The sequence below is a fragment of the Athene cunicularia genome (assembly GCF_003259725.1).
Source record: "Athene cunicularia isolate RWA chromosome 2 unlocalized genomic scaffold, athCun1 chr2_part1, whole genome shotgun sequence".
Classification (NCBI taxonomy): Eukaryota; Metazoa; Chordata; class Aves; order Strigiformes; family Strigidae; genus Athene; species Athene cunicularia.
In genome coordinates this window covers 83,641,797-83,662,555 of record NW_020799095.1, presented here as the reverse complement: position 1 = coordinate 83,662,555, position 20,759 = coordinate 83,641,797, and the positions used below count along the sequence as shown (strand labels likewise).

The 20,759-nt window shown below is 36.9% G+C and overlaps 1 protein-coding gene across 2 annotated transcripts in view; it reads left to right on the top strand.

Moving 5' to 3' along the window:
* PTPN3 (protein tyrosine phosphatase, non-receptor type 3) overlaps positions 1 to 20,759 on the top strand; it is a 173,523-nt gene that overhangs the window by 53,551 nt on the left and 99,213 nt on the right. For both annotated transcript variants that reach the window (XM_026843059.1, XM_026843060.1), the window contains exon 2: positions 17,958 to 18,112. In XM_026843059.1, coding sequence (XP_026698860.1) covers positions 17,958 to 18,112 — 155 coding nt within the window. The remainder of the gene's footprint in view (positions 1 to 17,957; positions 18,113 to 20,759) is intronic.

Below are 20,759 nucleotides of genomic sequence, written 5' to 3'. Positions count from 1 at the left end.
AATATGCAAAAGCTTTGTGTGTTAACCTGTGACTGACTAGCATGTGAAATTAAGTGTAGGGACTGCTTGGCTTAGTTATGGTTTGGGTTGAGTTTAGCAACTTTTGGATACAGTTTCAAATGCTTAACTCTGCAAAGTCGAGTACATAAATATGAATATACTTTATAAACCTGTCTTATGACTCCTCCCTTACCTCTGAATTTGGCTGTTGCTCTCATGCTCTTTTTTTTTTCCTTAAAGGGAAACCATGAGAGTTGTCTCAGCTAATAAAAGCATTTCAGCAGGGAAAAACAGTTTCAAGGTCAGCATTTCTCTTAAGTAGAAACTTTATATTTTTTACCTCCTGTGTTGCTGTTGATTTATTTTTCTTTTATTGTTTGATATCTTCATTTTTCTTTGCATTTATATTAACCATACTTTTTTTTTCCCCTGTCACCTAATGACTTTAGGACCTGTTCTTGAATTGGGGAGCAAGATGTTTCCACTGTGCTTCCCTGCAAGATGAGATGATCAGTGTAGCTGTTTCTTACTCTTCCCTGACTCCTTAGCATAATTAAAGCCATCACAGACTGTCTCCAAACAGATAGCAGCGTTTCAGGCACTGGCATGCTGTCACCTTTCTGTATTGATAGCTAGATATATAATTAATTATTGTTTACACAATTGCAAATATAATCATGTAGGTGACAGCTTCCCTTGGTGGGGCAGGGAAGGAAGGAGATCCTCAGATGGACTAGCCCTAAAATAAAGAAGTTTGTGGTTTTAAATGCCTATACTGGCAGTGAGTCCATTTTCTCCAGGCAGGTGGCCCACAGGGTTTGTTCTGGGCGTCGAGGCAGTGAACCTCCGGCATCAGTGCAGAGCAGAGTGGGTGCTCTGGAGCCACCATCTTTTGGCATTGTTTGTGAACCTGCTTCTGAAGCCCTGGAGGAGAGTTATGGCTGCGTAGTTAATGAGTTGCTTGAACCTCCACATTTGGCTTTAGCAGCAGTGTGGTGCAGTCCGATAGCATCGGGCTGCTGCTTCAGCATGGGTAGGGGTGTGCTGGGGTTCAGGGCCCTGGAGCTGCTCTCTTGGGGTGGGGGGTCAGCATGGCCAGGACTTGCTTCCAAACTCAGTTTTAGAGCCCAATTTGTGGTCCAGTTTGGAGGGTTGCGTGTCTGGAAACCAGAGGAAAGTGGCTATCTGAAACCCGCATTTTGGATTTTTGAGAAACGTGATTTTTACCCAGAAAAAGAGGCAGGTTTTGGGGGTTTCTTTGTTTTTTTTTTTTAAGCGCCTAAGTAATACTTCAAATGAAGTCTTAGTTGTCTGTAAGAAACCAAAATTAATTTTTCTTTTCTTCCTTTATTTTCCCTTATTTCAGCTTTCACTATTATTGAAAAAGATACATGACTCCTTTCTTCAAATATTTTTAATCCTTTCTTTGCTGCATTTGTAATGAGAGTTAGTTATATTTTGATACTGAATTTCTTAGACTAGGTAACAGTAGAGTTGACAAAAAGGGGACTGGATTAAAGTTAGTAGTTGTTGGACTCACAAATTTAGGAAAAGGTGCTACGGCCTCATAAAGACTTGACTTCATCTGTTTTGGTGTCTTGCTCCCCTTTGCCTTCCAAATGGTTAAGTAATCAAAACAGTTAATATTGTTTGTCTTATGGAGCAAATGACAGTACAATTCCTCTAACTCAACCTACTCAAGTAAGAATGCAGATAGTCCACATCTATCTACATGTCTCTTTCTTACAAGCTTAGTACACTACAGTACTAGTTTAGTTTTGTACATCTTTGACAATATTGCCATTTTTTTTCCTTAATAGTTTAATATTGGTCATTGAGTATAAAGTTCCTGGAGGTAGGAATAAGTGAGTTTGTTAAAATGTTGTATAATGAAATATGGTTGGAGGCATGGGTGGAAGAAATTAATTAGTACGATCTATAATGATGGTTTTAATAATGCTGCTGGATAGAGTTGTCATCTTTGTTCTAAAGGTTTTTGTTTCCTTCCCTTCTCTTTCTGGGGATGGTAATAGGGCGGAGCTGAGGAACTGGTCCGGGAAGCATTAGAAGTGAATGCTGGCAAAATACTTAATACTTCAGCAGGTCAAACTATCAGTTTGGAAAACAAGAGTTAAGATTTGTATTTAAGTGTAGTAGTGCATGTCTGGCACAGAAGGTAATGTGCGTGTGTGGTCACTGTTAGCTGTCTGTACACTGTGTATCTGAGCAATGTTGGAGAAAAAGATGATAAAATTCAGCAGTAAGAGAATGCCAGATAGTTGAATGAGATGCATCTGACTCCTTACCCAACTGTGCAGATAACATTGAGATTTGACTAGAACTAAAAAGCAGTGCTGTCAATGAAACATTTTGGGCTCAGCATAAAATTGTACTAGCTAGTATTTATGAAGGGAAACCCACAAAAGATGCAGAAACTTCAAAGGGCATTTAAAAATCCAAACAAACCCCAAATGCCACCCCAACCCCCCATCTTGTATTTCACAGTAATTGATGGTCTAAACCTCCCACTCCTTGTTTTTCAATGGTGCTAGTAGGAATTTGTGCAAATGAGAACATCAGCCATTCTAATTTTTTTTTTTTTTGCCTGTCTCTGATCTAGTTCTTGAGGAAGAAACTTTATTCATTGTTTTAAAGATGCCAGATAACTCTCCTCCACTATCTTACCTAATTTCTTCTTCCTCCACTCTCTTCATTGCTGTTGTACTGTTGTTACTGTTTGCTTTGTTCAAACCCATGGCATTGTGCTTTTTTTCATACAGTACTTACTTTCATGCCTGCTTATTCTACTTGAAACCCTCGATACTCTTCAGAGCATGCAATAATCATTGATTCAGTTAGCCGTATCAGTTCTGATTTATTTTTTCATTTGAACATTATCTGACAATGTTTTTGAAATGTACGGAAAGGGGAGCCCTCTCTTCATGAATGCAATAAGATCTAAACTAGGTGGTGGTCCCTCTGTTGTTTTTGTTTTTGTTTTTTTTTTTCCCCTCAAGGTTTTGAACTGCTTCCTAGCCAGAGCTCTGCTATTAAGTTCTTTTAACTTTCCCTTTCAAGCATGCTGCTGTACTTCTCTTTGGCTGATTTGCGTTTGCTGGCTCAGGGTAGGCAGCCAGTCTGTCATTGCATTCAGTCCCCAACAAAACTGTTCTACTGCTAATTGTGTCTAGTCTTGCAAATTGACTTTTCTTTGAAAGGATTCCTGTAGCTTCAAAAGGGTGACCGTACACTACTGCATGAATTTACCCTGGTTTAAGGTTAGATACCTTGCTTATCAATTTCAATGAAGTTTTAGCTAGATCTGGCAGTTAATTCCCATTACATGCTTAAGTTGAATCCCCACCCCATTTTTTGCAAGGGACAAACTTGCTTAGGTGAAATTCTACATTTTATTAATAGTAGGAAAGTGTATGTGGCATAGGCTAGAATTTGTACTTTGATTCCAAAGATCAGGTGGGGGTTGAGTGCATTCAGCATGTGTAAATATTGATGTCGCATTCAGAAAGCTTTTGTGGTCAAGCAGACCACTTACCTGGTCATGACAAGGTACATTTTGCACTAGAAAAGCAATTAAGATTGAATAAACTAAGCTGAGTATTTTTATACAGGTGCAATTTAGGGTAGGCAGTCTGGAGTAGGAGTCATTACCTTTGTTACTGATCACAGCATAAGCTTAAATATTAGAAATCTATTTAAAGGTTTAGCTAATAGTTTTCAAAATCAAGTTAATCTACTTTATTCAGTTACTGAGGTAACATAAGCTTGACAACATTGTTTGAAGAATCAATTTCAAATTTTTCCTTTATAACTCATGACAATCAGCCCATTTCGCTGGAAAAAAATGTTTTGTCATTGATTGGCTGTATTGCTTGCTTTCGGTCAATTGACTAGTCTTAAGCAAAACCAGAAACCTCGTACTTTTTTTTTTTTTTAAAGTAGTTCTTGTTTTGATGCCTTTCCTTTAAAATATACTTTTGATGTGTTGCAGGATTGTGAAAGAAACACTAAGGAAAGAAAGCATCAGTAGTTGTTGACTTCTGTCCTATTTCTAAGTTCTGTGATCATAGCTCTAACCTGATAAGGTGCTTACAGTCACCTCCCTCTTCCTCCATCTCCCAGCCCTTCCACATTAACTTTTAAGGAATTTGCCTATTGGGAGCCATTACTTGTTATCACTGCCATGTAAAAGTGTCTAATGGTGGGGAAATGGGGAGGGAGATACTGGATCTCAGCACTCTAAGCAGAGCACTCCCTTTTTTGCTCCTCTTTAAGTATAAACCAGCAATGCTGGCCTAGTGCCTGCATTCCTCTGTAATCGGTTGCCACAGCGTGCTAAGATTGCTTTGCGGGAAGTAGATAAATATTCTACCTGCCAGCCAGGAACACAAAAGCTGAAATAGGAAGGACTGGGGAATGTCAGATCTACTTGGCAAAATTTTGTGTGTGTGTGTCTCTCTTTAAAAATGCCTGGTATTGCCTCATGTATTAAGTGATTTGAAACTTAAAAACCAAACCAGTCTCCAAGTTTAAAACTCTGAAAAGTATCAGCAGTTCATATATAGCGGATAATAGAGATGTATTCTCAAGAAAGAAGGTAGTTTAGTTCTTTAAATTATGTGAGCCTGACTGTGCATGGGAGTTTTAACAAGCTTGTAAATACAAGGTTTGAGAGACTTGCATTACTTCAGATAGCAACAGGAAGCTTTGTTATAAATGCTCATTTGTTGGATAACTGTGTTTAAAAATGAGCAAGAAACACCACAGTAGGATTGAATTACTTGTGAAGGCACTATATGTCAGTAGGAGAGTTGAATAAAAAACAACAAACCCAACAAAACACAAAAAAAAACCCTAAAAGAAGACAAAAACCCAAACGAGTACATACTCCACTCATAAGCAAGCAGTTCTTTACCAAGACAGCTTTCCAAAATCACACTCTACCCTCCTCCATTTTACTCCCCCAAGCTCCAGTCATGGCTTGCATGGCTCCTGCTTACTGTGAATGCAGGCTACTTTCCCTTGGCCTGCTATTGGGTATCCCCTTTAGGTTTACAGCTTCCCAGTATGTTATCCTTGATTTGGGGTTGGACACCAGCTGTCAGAACAGTGCCTGTGCCTATTCACATCATTTGTAGCAACTAGAGTAGGCAGACTTACCATTTTGCCAGCGTGGTGAATTAAAAGCTCATACAAATGAGACAGGGAAGTGTATTACTTTGGTCGTTTCATGGCAGAAGGTTTAGCAGATGTTTTCCTAAAAGTTGGCCCATTATTCTTGCCCACCCTGTGATGGCAGAAGGGTGCTCTGCCTGCCCTGGTCCAGGGTGATGCTCTGTGCTGCCAGGGACCCAGATGACCAGCCAGCCAACAGCCTGTGCCTAAGCTTGACACTGAAGCTGCCTTGCATGCTGACTGAGCGGCTGTGCTTTGTTTGGAGGCTTAAGTGAGTTAATTTGTTGAAAGGAAGGAACTGACCAAAAGATAGCTGCCACTGTGTTTGCAGTGAAGGGAAGACACAGGAGGATCTGTTTTAGATGAATGCTTTTTGGAGTGGTTCCCTTGCAGTATGGTATGCTGTGGTCACTAGGTGCGTGTTAATCTTGTAGGGTGATGAAAAATTTGCCTAACAGGGATGTAAAGATGTAAATGTTTAGATTTTGCTGGTCTAAAGCATACACTGTTTAAATGCTGATGGAAGAACAGAAAGCACAGATTGTTTGCAAGCTAGGACTTGTCCTGTTTTATGTTTACTCTCTTTTATTCACTGTCTGTAGGAATTACTTGCTTCTTGTAAAGTGAGGACAACTAAGCATGTGCAGGGATTGGAAAAATGGCTAGCCATTTTGCATGGCAGTGTGGCTCTTTTTTTGTTTATCTGTTCTCTTCGTGCAGGAGGAGGACTTGTGCAAAAGCTATATGCAGTCAGTGCTGCTGCAGGCCCCAGCAAACAGTTTGATCTTATTAGATGGAAGATAACAAATTGGTGTGTTTCTAGATGTTTTGAAGTCTCTGCAAGAAACCAAAGGGGGCAGAAAAAGAGGTGTGCTTTGACAAGCTTAAAATATAAATTTGTCAGCTAGTCATAAATGGGGAGGAATATGAGGAGGAAAGAATAGCAGAAAACTCTTCTTCTATGACAGCTGGTTACAAAGTGCAGATGTTTGTAGGCTGGCTTTTTACAGTGTCCATTTGCTTTTTTTTCTTGAAGACTTACAAAACATCATGTTTATAATCTTTCTGGAAAAGTTCTCCCCCAGTCCCCTCACATGTCAAAAACTTTGTACATGAACACCTTCAGTTTTGCTAATCTGAATATGTAACAGTTATGATCAAAGTATCAGGAGGTGTTTTAATTTCATTATGTTGTTTAGGTTCTGGCTCTGAGTTGCAAGACTTCTGCAACACATTTTCAAGTTCTTTCCTGTAGTTTGAAAGGTAGAACTTTATGTAATTCCTTCAAACAAACTAGTTTTGTGAGACTTTAGGATCTTCCGAATTTGTGTCATTTTGAACAGTCCTGAAGGATAATTGGAATACAACCATAGTGTCTAAAAGACATTTTTCTTTTCTGTCTTTACAGCTTGAAATTAGGTTGTTGATTTTAAATTCCCTCCATAACATAGCAACTTTCAATTTGCTGATTGTTATTGTGTCCCTTCTTTTTTAAAGGAAGAATTGCTGTGGTTATTCTACCATCTTATCTTTTTCTATAGTATTCTGTGGTTAACTGCATGATTTCCAATGCTTTGTTCCATATCCCTTTGGGGATTTTTTTGTGGCTGTAAGCTTTATAGCAGAAGTTGTCCTCTGTCATGCTTGAGGGAATATATTCTAACAGCTTGTGACAGAACATGGATTATAAAATAGATGAAGATGTATAGAAGACAGTTCCGTGAAGTTTGAAGCTTTAAGGTCTGAAAGAAAAAAGTCTGATTGCAGAAAGATAATTCATAATACTGAAGAGTGTTTTTTGTTCATCAGCACAATTTAGAAGATAGGCTTTCTTCTGACATCTGGATGTTTCTCCAACAGGAATGTTTTCTTGCAAAAAATATGGTCTGTGTTTTTTTTTTTTTTTTTTTTTGCTGCCAGTGATGAAACTTTTTCTTCCCAAGTTTGAATAGCACAGTCCTTTGCTGTGTTGAGAAGCAGACTGAGTAATGACCATCAATGGAAAACACTGGGTAACAGCACGGAACTTTTATTTGGGTTTATCTAGTGTGGGATCAAGAGTTCTGATGGAAATCTAGCATATAGCAAAAAATTATTTAACCTGTTTGTGTTTGTCAGCTGAGTACCATTCGCAGCAGAAAAGTTTTGTTGCCAGTCTTGGTGGCTGTTGCTTGCCTGCTTCTGAAGGCATTAAAAACTGTTTTAACTAATGTGTGGGCAGTATTAGAAATCTTTAACAGTAATGATGGGCAGATATGCAGTTTTGGTTTTGATATTGGGAGACCTTCTGATGCTGCGTGTGTGTAAGCTTGTGAAGACTACTACTAATGGCTTATATCTGAATACTTGAAATGAACCTCAGATAGCTGGAAACCCCAGCATTTCCAAACTTTCTACAAGGTCATTGATTGAATGTGTTGATCAGGTAGACTTTCATTGAAAATACAAAATTATTTTAAGGTGGAAACTTCACCAGTGCAGGCTTTGCATACTGCTGTGTGTGGTGCTGTTAGGAATTTTCTCCTCTTGCTCTTTATTTTCTATTTGCTTTTCATCCCATCCAACTGTACCCACACAAGAAAGAAACCTCAGTCATCTGTAAATTCAGGCTATTTCTCAGGTTTTGTAACAATGCATCACTGAAATTTGCATGGAATTTCCATTTTTTAAGTGGAGTTAGCTTTCTGTGGCATTAATACTCTCACAGCTATGACTAAGGTGTTTCTTCTTCTCCTCTTCCCCAGCATGACAACGGAGGGCAGTCGTCACTGCCTGCAGCATCTACCTGAGAAGGTGGATTTAAGCTCTGTTCAGTTCTTTCGTAGAAGCTCTTTGGTCCTGCTATGGAAGCTGATAGCACAGTAACAACTTCTTAAACTGTTTATTCACAATCCAGTTACCTGCAACATGCTGCCTGCTTTTCCAAGTTTTTAAAAAATATGCTTTGGCAATTACTTCCATCATGATCTGTCTTGAATTTGGAGAGGAGGAAAGTGACCTATTCACAAAATGCCATTATTGACATTAGAAACAGAATATGAAACACTTAAATTCACAGCCTTGTGTTGAGTCTATACTCTGTTCTGTCTGTGAACTGTTTCTTTCCAACTCTTTAAAAAATAGCTTAAACCTCTTTGATAAAAGAGGACGAAATGTGAGGTACATTAACATCAATGCTGTTGAAAAGAATTAAATGCTTGGTAACTGTAGTTTTGACATGAAAAATGTAATGTGTTGACTGGAGGCAAAAATTATAGAAAGAGGTTTTTTGCTGGACCAGTTAATATATAGGAAAAAAATTTAGACATGCTGTTGAGATAAGGAGAGGCTTGTTTTGGAAAGCATTTTTTAACATACCTGTGGAAGTCAATTAAAAAGAGATATTTTTAACTGCAAGCTATTTTTTTAAAATTTATTTATTTATAGGCCATCATGCTGCATTGGGAAATGAAACATTGTTTCAGCATAGATAGGTAGCCTTAACTCATAAATAGTAACTTTAAACTGCTGTCCGCTTACCAGAAAACAGCATGTCTCCGAATGGAACGTATTGTGGGGAGTTGATGCTTCTCAGACATTCTCAGCAAAGTTTTGTCATTGACTTCTCAAAAGTGAAATTTCTATTTATTTATTTTACACTAGAGGAGGTAGAGATTAGTATGGACCTGCAAGCCTATTGGATAGTGTGACATCTGTGTGGATTATCCCCATTTTAAGTTTTTCCTGTGTTTTTAAAATCAGTAGAAATAGCACAGGTAGTTTCTAGGCTGCTTGACTAATATCATACTATGGATATAGTAAAATGGTAGAATTTCCCCTTTAAAAGTGGTTGGTTTTTTTTTTTTTTTTTGATATATCTATTTTAAACCATAGAGGGAACTTTTGGTTATTTGTTTTTCTACATCCCTTCCTGAATCTGTATTGCAGATGATTAAAATTCTGCTTAATTATCACAACTTTACTTGGCAGTAAAATTGACATGATGGTTCGCATCTGTCATACAAGAGTTTCATGAAATACAGTTCATTGCCTGCTGGTAGAATATGAGGTCTTTTTGTATTTAAATTTTGTTATGGCAATTAACTTGATACTCGAGGTTTCAGAATATTTTAGTAGCTTGTCTTTAAATATTCACCACCGAATTTTACACTTACTGGTTTTGAAAATTTGAAGGCATGAATTATTTTATATAAAGTAATGGCATCGTTTGGTTACCCAAATACTGCAGGTGTGGACACAGCTTTGATTATTTGATTTTACAACATGTCAGATAATTTAAAAAAAAAAAAAAAAAAAAAAAAAAAAAAGTCTGTCCTGAACTATTTATGGGGAATGTTGGTAGTTGGGCACTGCAGTGTTTAGCTTCCACTTTGACTCAGCTTTTCATGTTCTTCCATTCTTCGGTTGTTAATATAAGACACTGTCGAGTTGAGGAAGGTGAACTTTGACTTTCAATTTGCTGTTTCTCATCTTGAGTTCATGCAACATTGTTTGTAGCCCCAAAAAGGCATTATTTAGGAAATAAATTAGTGATAACTCTTGCCTTTTTCATCAAAACAGGTTTTTTTTTGTGCTGTGGTGCTGTTAAAGCTGAGACAGGTGATAGAGGAAGCGGTAGAGTTCCTGAATTCTTCAATTGGCACGGTGCAGGAAATGGAGCAATGAGCTGTTATTGCCTTGAATACACTGGCTTAAGGTGTTATTTTATAAATGGGTGTTTAAAATAAACATCATAAAGATCTCTTACATGAGCAATAAAAGCTACTAAAAATGCAAAAGCATTACAAGTGTCTTGTTCTCATCTGTCTTTTATTGTACTTCAACAGTGTAGGGAGCAGGTCTCTGCTATTACTTCAGATGTTTTTTCCTCCCATTTGTTTTTCTTCTCAGTTATTCTGCATGCAGTAGATGGTATCTTTGTACTGTGCTAATCCAGTATCTGAGGTCTAACAGTAATGCTTCATGCTGTGTAAGATGACACATTGGATCCTGACATGACTTAACTGCACAGTTTAATTCTATGTACATTAAGTAGCATCAGTGAAGTTGTCATGACCAGATTCACACCCTTGGAGTCTGAAGGGTCATTCATTCAATCTGGTTTGATCCTTTGCAAATGTGACCATTGTGTTTTCCTCAGAAGTTGGATTAAATTGTATTAAGAACCCCAGTACTGAAATCGATGGTCAGTATTGCTTTTCTACCAGTAAGCTCTTCTAGAGTTTAATTACCTTTAGGTTATCTAATTTCAAGATTAAGTTTTCAGATAACTAGTCTTGCTGTTGAACATGTTGCTGAGAGGATGGAACAATTCTTTTTTCCCCCACATATAAAGACTATGACTATGTAAACAATGTGACCATTTTGGTCAAATAATCTCTATTAAGCTATTATATCAGCCTGTCCTGCTTTATTGCTATCTAGTCTGTGTCCTCTTCAGTCTTAACAGCAAGAACTGTGTGATTGAAGCTGTGCACATTTTAAGACTTTGCAGACAGAAATCTGTAGGATGGAGGTAATGCAGACCTTTGAAAAAAGGGGAGGAGGAAGAGGAAGAAGGATCTCAGAAAAGTTGAAGTAGTCTTTGTTTCTAAAACATGTTTTAGAATGAATATATAATATATATAACAAATATGAATACTTTTTTTAAAGGACAATTTATTTACTTAGTGTTGTTACTCTGTCACTTTAAGTGCAGCTCTGTTTTCTGTAACAACTCTGAAGAGAGTAAAGTGTTTTCTATACATCTATACAATATTTTGAGAGCACAGAGTCTGTCATCAAGTCCCTCTCTGCCATCTATCAAGAGACTGGATGGTTCCCAACAGAAGCGTTGTCCCCAATCCAGAAGTGTGAGTGTACGTATGTACCAGGCAGTAGAATTCAATGAAGGCTTACTGTGCTGCATAGCTATTCTGCACCAGGTATTTGCAGCTTCTCACAGTGCTTGCATTACCTTTGCTATGTTATTGTCTTAGTTGGATCTTAGGGACGTGTCAATCAAGACATACTGTAATGCTAGAACTGAAACTCAGGCTTATTTCCTTCCCCGCCCACCTCCTCCAGTCAGTCTTTGACATTCATGTGTGGTCTTGCTGAATCCAGGGTTCAGCATAGCTGGATCTCCCTTGAAAATCTTTGTGAATCAAGTTTACCAGAGATACCTTATAATGGAAAGCTAAATGAAGTGCAGGGAAGGCTCAAAAAGCACTTAATCTTTTGCATTAATTAAACACCTAACCTCTTGTAGTGGTGTGGGGATTTTAAAAATTTATTCAGCTGTATATATTGAGTTTTCTTCTTAGAGGCAATGACTACAGAGCAGTAGGTAAGCACCCAACATAGGAACAATACAGTTTGTCTATTTAGTTATTGGATTTAAAAGGTAAAATAAAAAGTTAGGTTCCAATTTTGTGGAGGTTAGCAAAGGAAAGAGTATTCAAAATTACTTGTTTGTTTTTTGCTTTTAAATGAAGGCTTTTTTGTCATAACTACCTTAATTGAAACTAAAATGCTTTCAAGTACATTCTAAATACACAAATAGAGATATTGCGTGTATGGTCTACCCTGAAGGCTTATTTGTGCATGAACTCCAGCATAAAGAGCTGTCAGATGAAGAAAAATAATTATATTTCACTATGGAAGAAATTTTTTTCTTTACTCTGTTCTGTACTAGTTCTGGTAAATATTAGGTTGGCAATATATGCAAGAATATATGTTAATATAGGTATTTTCATACATATTCACTTTAAATCACTTATGTTTTTTGTTTGTTTGTTTAATGGGCTCATTTTCTGTAAAGAATCTCTGCCTATGAGATCTGGTTTTCTGGAAAACTTTAAGATGATAACTATAATGACAAACCTGGTTCATGGAATTTTTGATAACATTCTCAGAATGCTTTGCTAGACTTATTCATTAATTATATGACAGGTAAATAATTTTGATGTTAACCACTGGGAGCAAATATAAGAAAGCTGAATCTTTAATTTTTTTAATTTTGGGGTGAAGGGCTTCAATTATAATGATACTGCTGACTGTCTTGACTGACAATTGGAAAACTTGCAGCTACTGCTTTGAAGATTGCATGTGACACGTGTGCACACAAACTTTCAGTGTGGGTGTTAACCTTTATTCTGGTTCTAAGAAGGTGCTGCAAGAAGTCTCTTATTCTTTTTATCTCAATTTGGAGGTATTTTTACACCATAAGCTGTAATGCTTTATCATTTAAGGCTTTCATGCCTGTTCTATACTTACAGTTTAACTGATATTTTTTCAAGTGATGTGAAGTTTCATCATGTTGTGTTACTTCTGGCTTCCAAATTTACTTTCTGTAATTTATGATCAATGTGTCAGGAAAAATTATAGATAAAGAACAAGTGATAATCTGCACACAGTGCTCAAAATGAAGTTTATCTTTTCCTTGGGTTATTGCTTTACTAATGCCCTGTAATTTGTATGGAAGCTTGCAAATACTATGTTGTGGTTAAAAACCTCATGGCATTTTCCTGCAAAATACTAGATTTGAATTTTATATTGAGGAGACATCTAGTTTCTTACTGGGAATGTAGAAAAGATGATGCATTCCTCTGCAGAAGATGAAAACATAAGCCGGTTTTCATAGATGTTGAGTTAAACTCTGGTGTTCTATTTGTAAAATCTGGCTGGATAACTTAACCCTCATTAAGATGCGCTGATGATAGGTATGACTTTGAGGTGTGTAAATACTTCTTAACTACATGGGAAGAAATAATCAGACTATAGATTACCATAAAAAATTCAGGTTTATTAGGGTTGGGGTTATTTTCTTATGATAATCAGATACTGTAATATTTATGATTTTCAAGAGCCCAACATGTTACTATACATTTTCAATCATGACTGTAAAGAAACTCTGAGAACGCTTAGAGTGTGGTAGTCCCCTTCTAGAAAAAAAAAAGTGCACTCACTTGCAGGAATAAAAATATCCCCATTTACCCATGAAATGATGGTAATGAATGATTTTTTTTTTTTTAAAAAACCCACTATTCACAGTATATATATGGTGTGATTATATGTAGAAGGTCCTTGAGTACTCAGCAAATCTGCTTTTGATTTAGTTGCTTGGTAACAAACACATTAATGGTAGTTATACTGAGACATATGTTTCTTTACCAATTCCAATGTGAGTTGGAAAGAAATGCTGGTGTGGAAAAAGTATTTTCAAAAGTTAGTCTTCAATACAAAAGATGAGGAAAACACATTGTTTTTGTTCCGCTTGACTGCAGTGTTATTGTAGGAGAAGGCATGCATAACCAAACTTGTCCAGAAATGTATTTAATGTACTTGGAAAACATTAACTTCCTGTAGCTGTATTTGTTGCTCCTGTAAGCCTTTTGCGTGGCTTGATTATGGGATAGAATTCCACATGTTTGTTTTATACCTTAGGGTGAAAATAACTCTGTTTTGGAGGTGGTTTTGTTTGGTTTTTAATTAAAATGTAACTCTCTGCTTTCTGGATCCAAGATGCTTATTTTAGGGAAAGGGGGAGTAATTATTAAACTATGCACTTGTTGATAATCTTCAAATTTGTTTTTATAGTTTTTAGTTGTTTTCTTTTGTGAATTAGTCTCCTGCCTGAGGCTACAAAGCAGGAGCTGGGATTTGCATGTAATGGCTGGTCCTGGTTCTTCAGGGCTGGAGGCTGATGCTGGTGTTTAGAGCCGGCATCTGGTCTTGCCTGAGATCTCAGTGACCCTCTGCCTATCCCAAAAGCAGTTGCCATTACAGGTTGCTTCATATGCTTCCACAATACCCCTTTTTATTGCACTGGGGTTGATAACCCATTTCAGTAATCTGGGCCCATTTAGAATACAGTTTAAAACACATGTCATATATGGAAGAAAAGTAGTAGAACAGCTGCTCATAACTCAGCTGCTCACCTCTTGTGTTCTCCTTCCCTTGCCCTTTAGACTAGGGATTTGCAAAGTTGTTTCCTCACAGACTTACTGAGTGTATAATGTGTTAAGCTAGGACATGGAAAATGACTTAGGCTGGTGCCTGTGGTGTGACACCTGTAAAATAGCTCCTTCAGGAGCTTACTGACTGCACAGTAACATTGAAGGCCATGTAGGTGGGAAGTAGAGAGCCTGCCTTTCTCTGTTCAGGAGACCCAGCTGGTGGCAGTTTCCTGGGGCTTGATTAGGCCATTTGAGCTTCAGTTGACTAATGGCTATGATGTCCAAACAGTCAGCTGTTTATCCCAGCCTTGGCACAGTTTCCATGGTCAGCTGGCTCTGTCAAGGACAGCCTCAGCTGAGGCTCTTTGCATGCTGTAAACACAAACCATGAACTCCAACTATGTTACAATTTTATGTAAAATAAAACCAGTAAAAATCAAGGAATTCCAAGTTTTCAGTTGTGAACTCAATGTAAATTAGTCACACTAGCACATTTGGATTTCTTGTGGTGAATTTCCAATTTACTATTTCAGTTGGGGCATCCAGCATATAATCTGAAGATACTAAACCAAGTGTAACTGTGAAGAACTAGCATAAAAAATGACTGCTATTTTAATCTCAAAATAAGCAGCTCTCTGATTTTATAATGAACAGCAGTATGTAAGTATGCGTTACTTTTATTTCTTGGATAGCTTCTGTGGATGCTGGGAGACAAGCTGTTTATGCCATAGAAAAAAGCAGGTCTGACTTGCTAAAGGACATGTGGAAGTTCAACAATAACAATGCATATCGTACGATCTCTTTGGCATTCTCAGTTCTCATTATTTTGTGAAAAACTGCAAAATGGAATTTCATTCTTGTAGCAGACAGCTTTAAGGTAAAATTCCTGTCATCTCTTGTGTCTAGTTGACAGCATTCAATGAAGACCTTGGCTTCGGTTTGGAGAGTGTAATACTGTACATCGGGGCCAATGGTTAAATTTCCTGTAGAAACTGATACGTAAGTGGAAAAGAAATGTTTAGGGTTTTAAGTTATGAAGAATATAGGGGACCATAATCTGAAAATTAGACCTAGCCTACCAAATCTACCTCAAGTATGGCCTAGATTATCCAGGTGACATGCTAGGCTTCCTAGAGAGAGGGACTGTGGAATGAAATGGACCTGTAATTAATTGTGCCCTATGCACAGTCAGTTAAATAAAAATCATCAGTTTGTTTATACAGGTTTATTTTTTCACTGTTACAGAAGAATTTTGGGGTTTTGGGCTTTTTTTTGTGGATAGCAAATATATAAATGTTATTGATGCTGTTTTATCAGCTTCTACATTTAAAGCTTGAACAAGTGAGTAGCAAGATCTAGCTATATTGTGACACAAAAATGAATGCTCTGCTGGAGAGTGATTAGGTTGTATATCAAAATTTCTGCAGTCGCCAAGCATAGATCATCCTGCAGCACGCTCTGCACTAGGAGTGCAGGGTCTGAGATCGATTTTCTTGCTTTCTCCATGCAGATCAGGAGCCGAGTGCTGGAGACTTCTGTGATCAGTGCTGTCTGCTGAAGCCTGGCTGAGGTAGAAGAGAAGTAGAACATACTTAGAAAAAGGGAATGTTATAACTGTAAGATAGGAAGCATTGCGGGTGGCAGGTGGGGAAGGTTGGGGAATATGAGCAGAAGGGTCAAATAGCATTTTCACAAGAGCAGAAAAATCTGTAAGATTAGGCATCGCAGTGCAGACTGAGCCTTGAAGGCCAGGCTGATGAAGCTTTGAACCTGGCAACCAAAATCCTTATTTTTCATCTAGTGGCTGGCCCACAGCAAAGAGTTAGCTTTCTCCTTTTACCCATCAGTGGACTAATGGGTAGAGAGTTATTTCTGCAAGTGAAAAGGATTTTTTTGACCTCAGGGTGGAAAGGGGAGAAAAGGCTGTGCAGAATAGTTCATGTAGTCACCTGCATTTTTGCTGAAAGATTAACACAGTGCTAAATGTGAGATTGAAAGCTTGGTATACAATTGTAATCTCTCTTTACCTTTTTGTATGTCCTTGCGAATTAGATAATGGCATTTTTTATTTAGCAACAACCATTCCTGAATAAGAAAGCCAATTTTCTAGGATTTAAAAAAAAAAAAAATTAACATGTTATGATTAGCTGCAGACTGTATATCAAGAACAATTTCCAAGTAATAGGAATGCATAGTGGTTTATATGTAAATACTATTCAGAATTCACCTCAAGATCACCTCTTCCTTCCTTCCTTCAAACACAAAAGAAAACAAAACAAAGCAAACAAACAAAACCCAAACTCCATATGTTTGGGAAAGAATAGTAAAATACTGCTGAAAAAATGCAATGTGCTGGCTAAATAAATGAGTTTTGGCAACTTGAGTTTTGATTTTAGAAAATATACAATAGCAAACTCAATTGGCTGACAAAAATTATGAGTGCTTGATGGATGCTTTTGTGTGTCTGACAGAAGTCAGAGTTTTCTGTGTGAGAAGGGAGTTGTTTTAGCTGCTTCTAAGTATAGATTATACATTGTTATGCAAGCATGGATCACTGCACTGCTTTGCTGCCTTTGGTGCTCTATACAATTATGCATCTCATGGCACCTCGTGCATTTCACATTTGCTTTTTGTAGTGATATGTGAGTAGATATGATGTTTCAGTATTTTAGGTGATTTTTATTCTAAATTGTTCAGTTTCTTTAGCTGCTTAAACGAAAAGCCAGTTTATGTTTTAAGGCAGATACACAAATAAGGGGAGATTGCAAAATAGTCCTGATATTAGTCCTGTCTAGCTTGACCAGCAGTCTAGGAAACACTCATATTATGCAAGTTTTCTTGTAGCTAGTCTCCAATAAGTAAGGCATGATTTGATAATTGGTATGGTAATTAACCTGGAAAACTATCCTCTACTTCGCTTGCCAGCTGGCTTTATATGCTGTGATGTTAATTGGTAAACTGATCCAGTGAAGAGAAGCTTGAAATGTTTACAGGCTTGACTGTATTTAATTCATCTCTTATTTCAGTGAATGGCTTTTTTCTCTTGGTGGGGGGGTGGGTTGGTTTGGGTTTTTTTATTTGTGAAAACTGGTTTTCAGAGTTTTGGTGTTCATGAAGATTCTTCCAAAAAAAAAAAAAAAAAAAAAAAAAAAAAAAAAAATCATACTCCAACAGGACAACTTTTTTTTTTGTGGGATGTTCTTATCAGATATAAATTTCTGGCTTCATGAATTTATGTATGCTAGGCTGTAAAATATTGACATGCTTTTAATGTTAGTTTTGGTTGCCTTACATATGGTGTTTGTATATATATTCCTGAAACAACATGCTATTTGACAGAACGTGATCTGCATTAACTCAAGACTGTTTTGTCAGTTGAGAGTAAACAGAATTGCGTTATTGTAGTGAAACTTGTATAGTAAATATAGAAATATGTAGGAAACCTTAAGAGGATGAGGGATTTACTAGTTACAGATGATAAAAACTTGTATTGGCATTGCCTTCCTGGTTTATAGTAGGTGTTTGAGTTTTCTACTGATTTAAATTAAGGCAATGGCCCATGCCTAACGTAAGTATACATTGCAGGGATTACCTGTGATTCTCTTTAGAATGTTCACATTTAGAACATGGAAGCCTCTCTATCTATGTTTTGGTTTACAGTGTGCTAGTTTTAGAAATCATTCTTTTTTCTATAAGAAGCATTTGTTACTATAGGTATTTAGGGTGTAATGAGGTCTTCATGTTACTGTGGGTTTCTCTGGAAAAACATAGATGAAATGTAGTGAATTATAAGAACTGTTATTAAACATAATTTTTGTTTTATAGGTTATTCAGCGATAGTTATGAACTCCCGTTTACGAGCCTTAGGTGGGAGGATAAATAACATACGAGCATCAGAACTACCAAAAGAGAAAACCCGGTCAGAGATAATCTGTAATGTCCACTTCTTGGATGGCTCAGTACAAAGCTTCAAAGTCAACGTAAGTTTGGAAAACTACTTTTTTTTAAACACATAGAAATTAGTTTGAAAGTTGAAGATCAAATGTGGGACCCTGAGGCATGGAATTTCCAAAAGATTTTGAAGATATAGCTTTACCATTACAAATTGCAGAATTAGCGGTTATGAAATTGGATATGTAAAGTGCTATTTTAATCTTCAGAGTCAACCAACTGAAATGCCATAAAATAATGGCTTGCGGATTCTACCTAGAAAAAGGTCTTCTGTATGATATGGGAACCATGAGGAAACAGATCTGGTGATTGTTATCAGCTATGAATAAGTAATTCATATTTAATGGGACTCCCAAACTTAGATGTGCTCCTCCTTTTCTCCCATCAAGAGACTGGTAGTGCTAAAAGGAGTAGGCCTTGTAAATTCCTGTTGTGATGTCAGTACATATTTTCTGAAATGCAGAGATGGTGTAAATAGTGAAAACATGGCTTAGTAGGGCAGTTCTGTTCAGTCTTTTATATTTCAGTGTTGTCTCTTTATCTGGGAGCAGGGAGGGAAAGGGGGTTAACAGAGTTCTGTACTCTACATTCTTTACTGTATTCTGTAAATAGTTTATATCCTTCAGTACTGATTAAAAGTATTAGTTTGTTTTTAAATGATAACAAAGGAAATAACTTCACTCCTCAATCAATTTTCAGTAGAATTATCTGACTGTGCAGAAAAACCGTAGATGAATTTAACTACAATTGTGTGAATTTGTGTATATGATACTTGTTTTATCCCATTTACTCTATTTGATAAGTGTTCTGCTGAGGAAGCTGCGTTGTTGGATATCTTAGACTGTGAAATGCTTTCTTATAGGAGATTCAAAACTTCACCTTAAAGCTGTATTTTCCTAAGTATTACAATTCTCTGCAGACTGATTTTATTTTAGAACTTTGGACATTTATTGAAATAGAAATTATTTGATAGGTAAAGGATGATTTTGATTCTAATATATACAGATTTAGTCTCATATTTTAGCATATATTTTATATATGAAGTAACTAACATTGGGGAGTGGGGTACAAGGAAAGTAGGTACATAAGAGAAAGAACAACACATTAGTATATCATTTCCATTGTTTGCCTCCATCATGCCCTATAGGATTGCCTTGAAGGCAAATTGCCTTCTCCCCCTGCACAATGATCTTTAAAAAATAAAGAATTAAAAAGTTTTTGAAATCCATACATAGTATATTTTTCCTTGTAAACAAATGCTTACAGAGCAATAGATTTAGGGCTTGGCTTGAAGACCAGCACTGTTGTCTTAAGCAGTGAGTACAGTATGATAAATGGGAACCATTTTAAAAGTCTGGATCCAATTGATTTCTCTCCCTGCCTTCACCATAGCCCCAGGGTATCCCTGATGGTTACTCCCTTCATCCAGGAACTGGAATGGCCTCCTTTGCTGCAGCTGTAATGCTGAACTGCCACAGGGGCAATGCAGGACCCACTATTGGTTTATTGGAAAGAAGCAGGGAGTGTGGCTACCCTGCTATGTTACAGGCTAATGCAAGGAAGAGGTTTAACAGAAGGTTTATGTTCAAGTACAGAGCTTTCATACTGGTACTGAGGGAACCTGCACTTATTTCCTGGGATGGCCCTTCTTGATTATCTAACCTTGATAACTGCTGAAGAACAGGCTTTGGTGCACTTTAGTTTGTGTCGCAAGGTCCAGTTCTCAAAAGGGCTTGAAGCCAGCTGCAGAAAATTTGTGTCCAAGTTCAGCTTATGTTAAAAGAAAACTTAAGCTTTGTGAAGTTTGTGCCTGTTTTTGTGTGTGTTTTTATTTTAATTGCCAACATCATTCAGTTTTATGCCTGTGAGCAGAGAGTAACTCATGTCTGTGGTCAGCCTGTGAATCAGCTAGTCATGTATTGAAGAAAGTAAGTTTTGCTCTGAAAAGATTTTCCCCATTAGTGAAGTCTTTTTGTGTTGCTTTGGAGAAACTTTCTTACATCAAGACATTGATTTATAGATACGATTTTTCTCCATTCCTTATTAATTTCTGGATGCCAGATCAATTGATAATTCTATATTTTTAAGAAATTAAATATGCATATCACATGGCATGGTTATCTATAAGACAAATAAACAGCAATGTATTTAATAACATAGTAATACATTATTAAAATCAAGGTGCTTTCTGAAATGACTAGACAATACATGGATAAAAAGACATACTGTGTCTTGTGAATGTTGTAAATGTTTTCTAGGTTTTTTTACTGTCTCAGTTTTTACCGTTATTGCTGAAATATGTTGAATTTTTCTCTCCTGAGTTTGGAGAATTGGAACAGAACAGAAACACCTCTTTTAAAGCATAGTGTGTAGTGTTTTCTCTTTAAAACAACTTCAACATATCACTGGAACATTGAGGTTGGGAGTTTTTCAGAGTTGTATCTTTGTGGGCTAGTGATATCTAGTTGTGATTTATCAAAGCTCTAAGTTTGGATATATGTTACAGTTTGAACTAATATTAGACTAATATTTATGTATACATAAATGTGCTTTATGTTCATATACAAGATTATGCTTCTCTGGCACAAATAGTGGAGAGTGAATGGGGAAAAGCAGAATACTCAAAGCTTGGCCTTTGTTCATGTAATATAAATGAAATCAAAGACTCCTTCCATT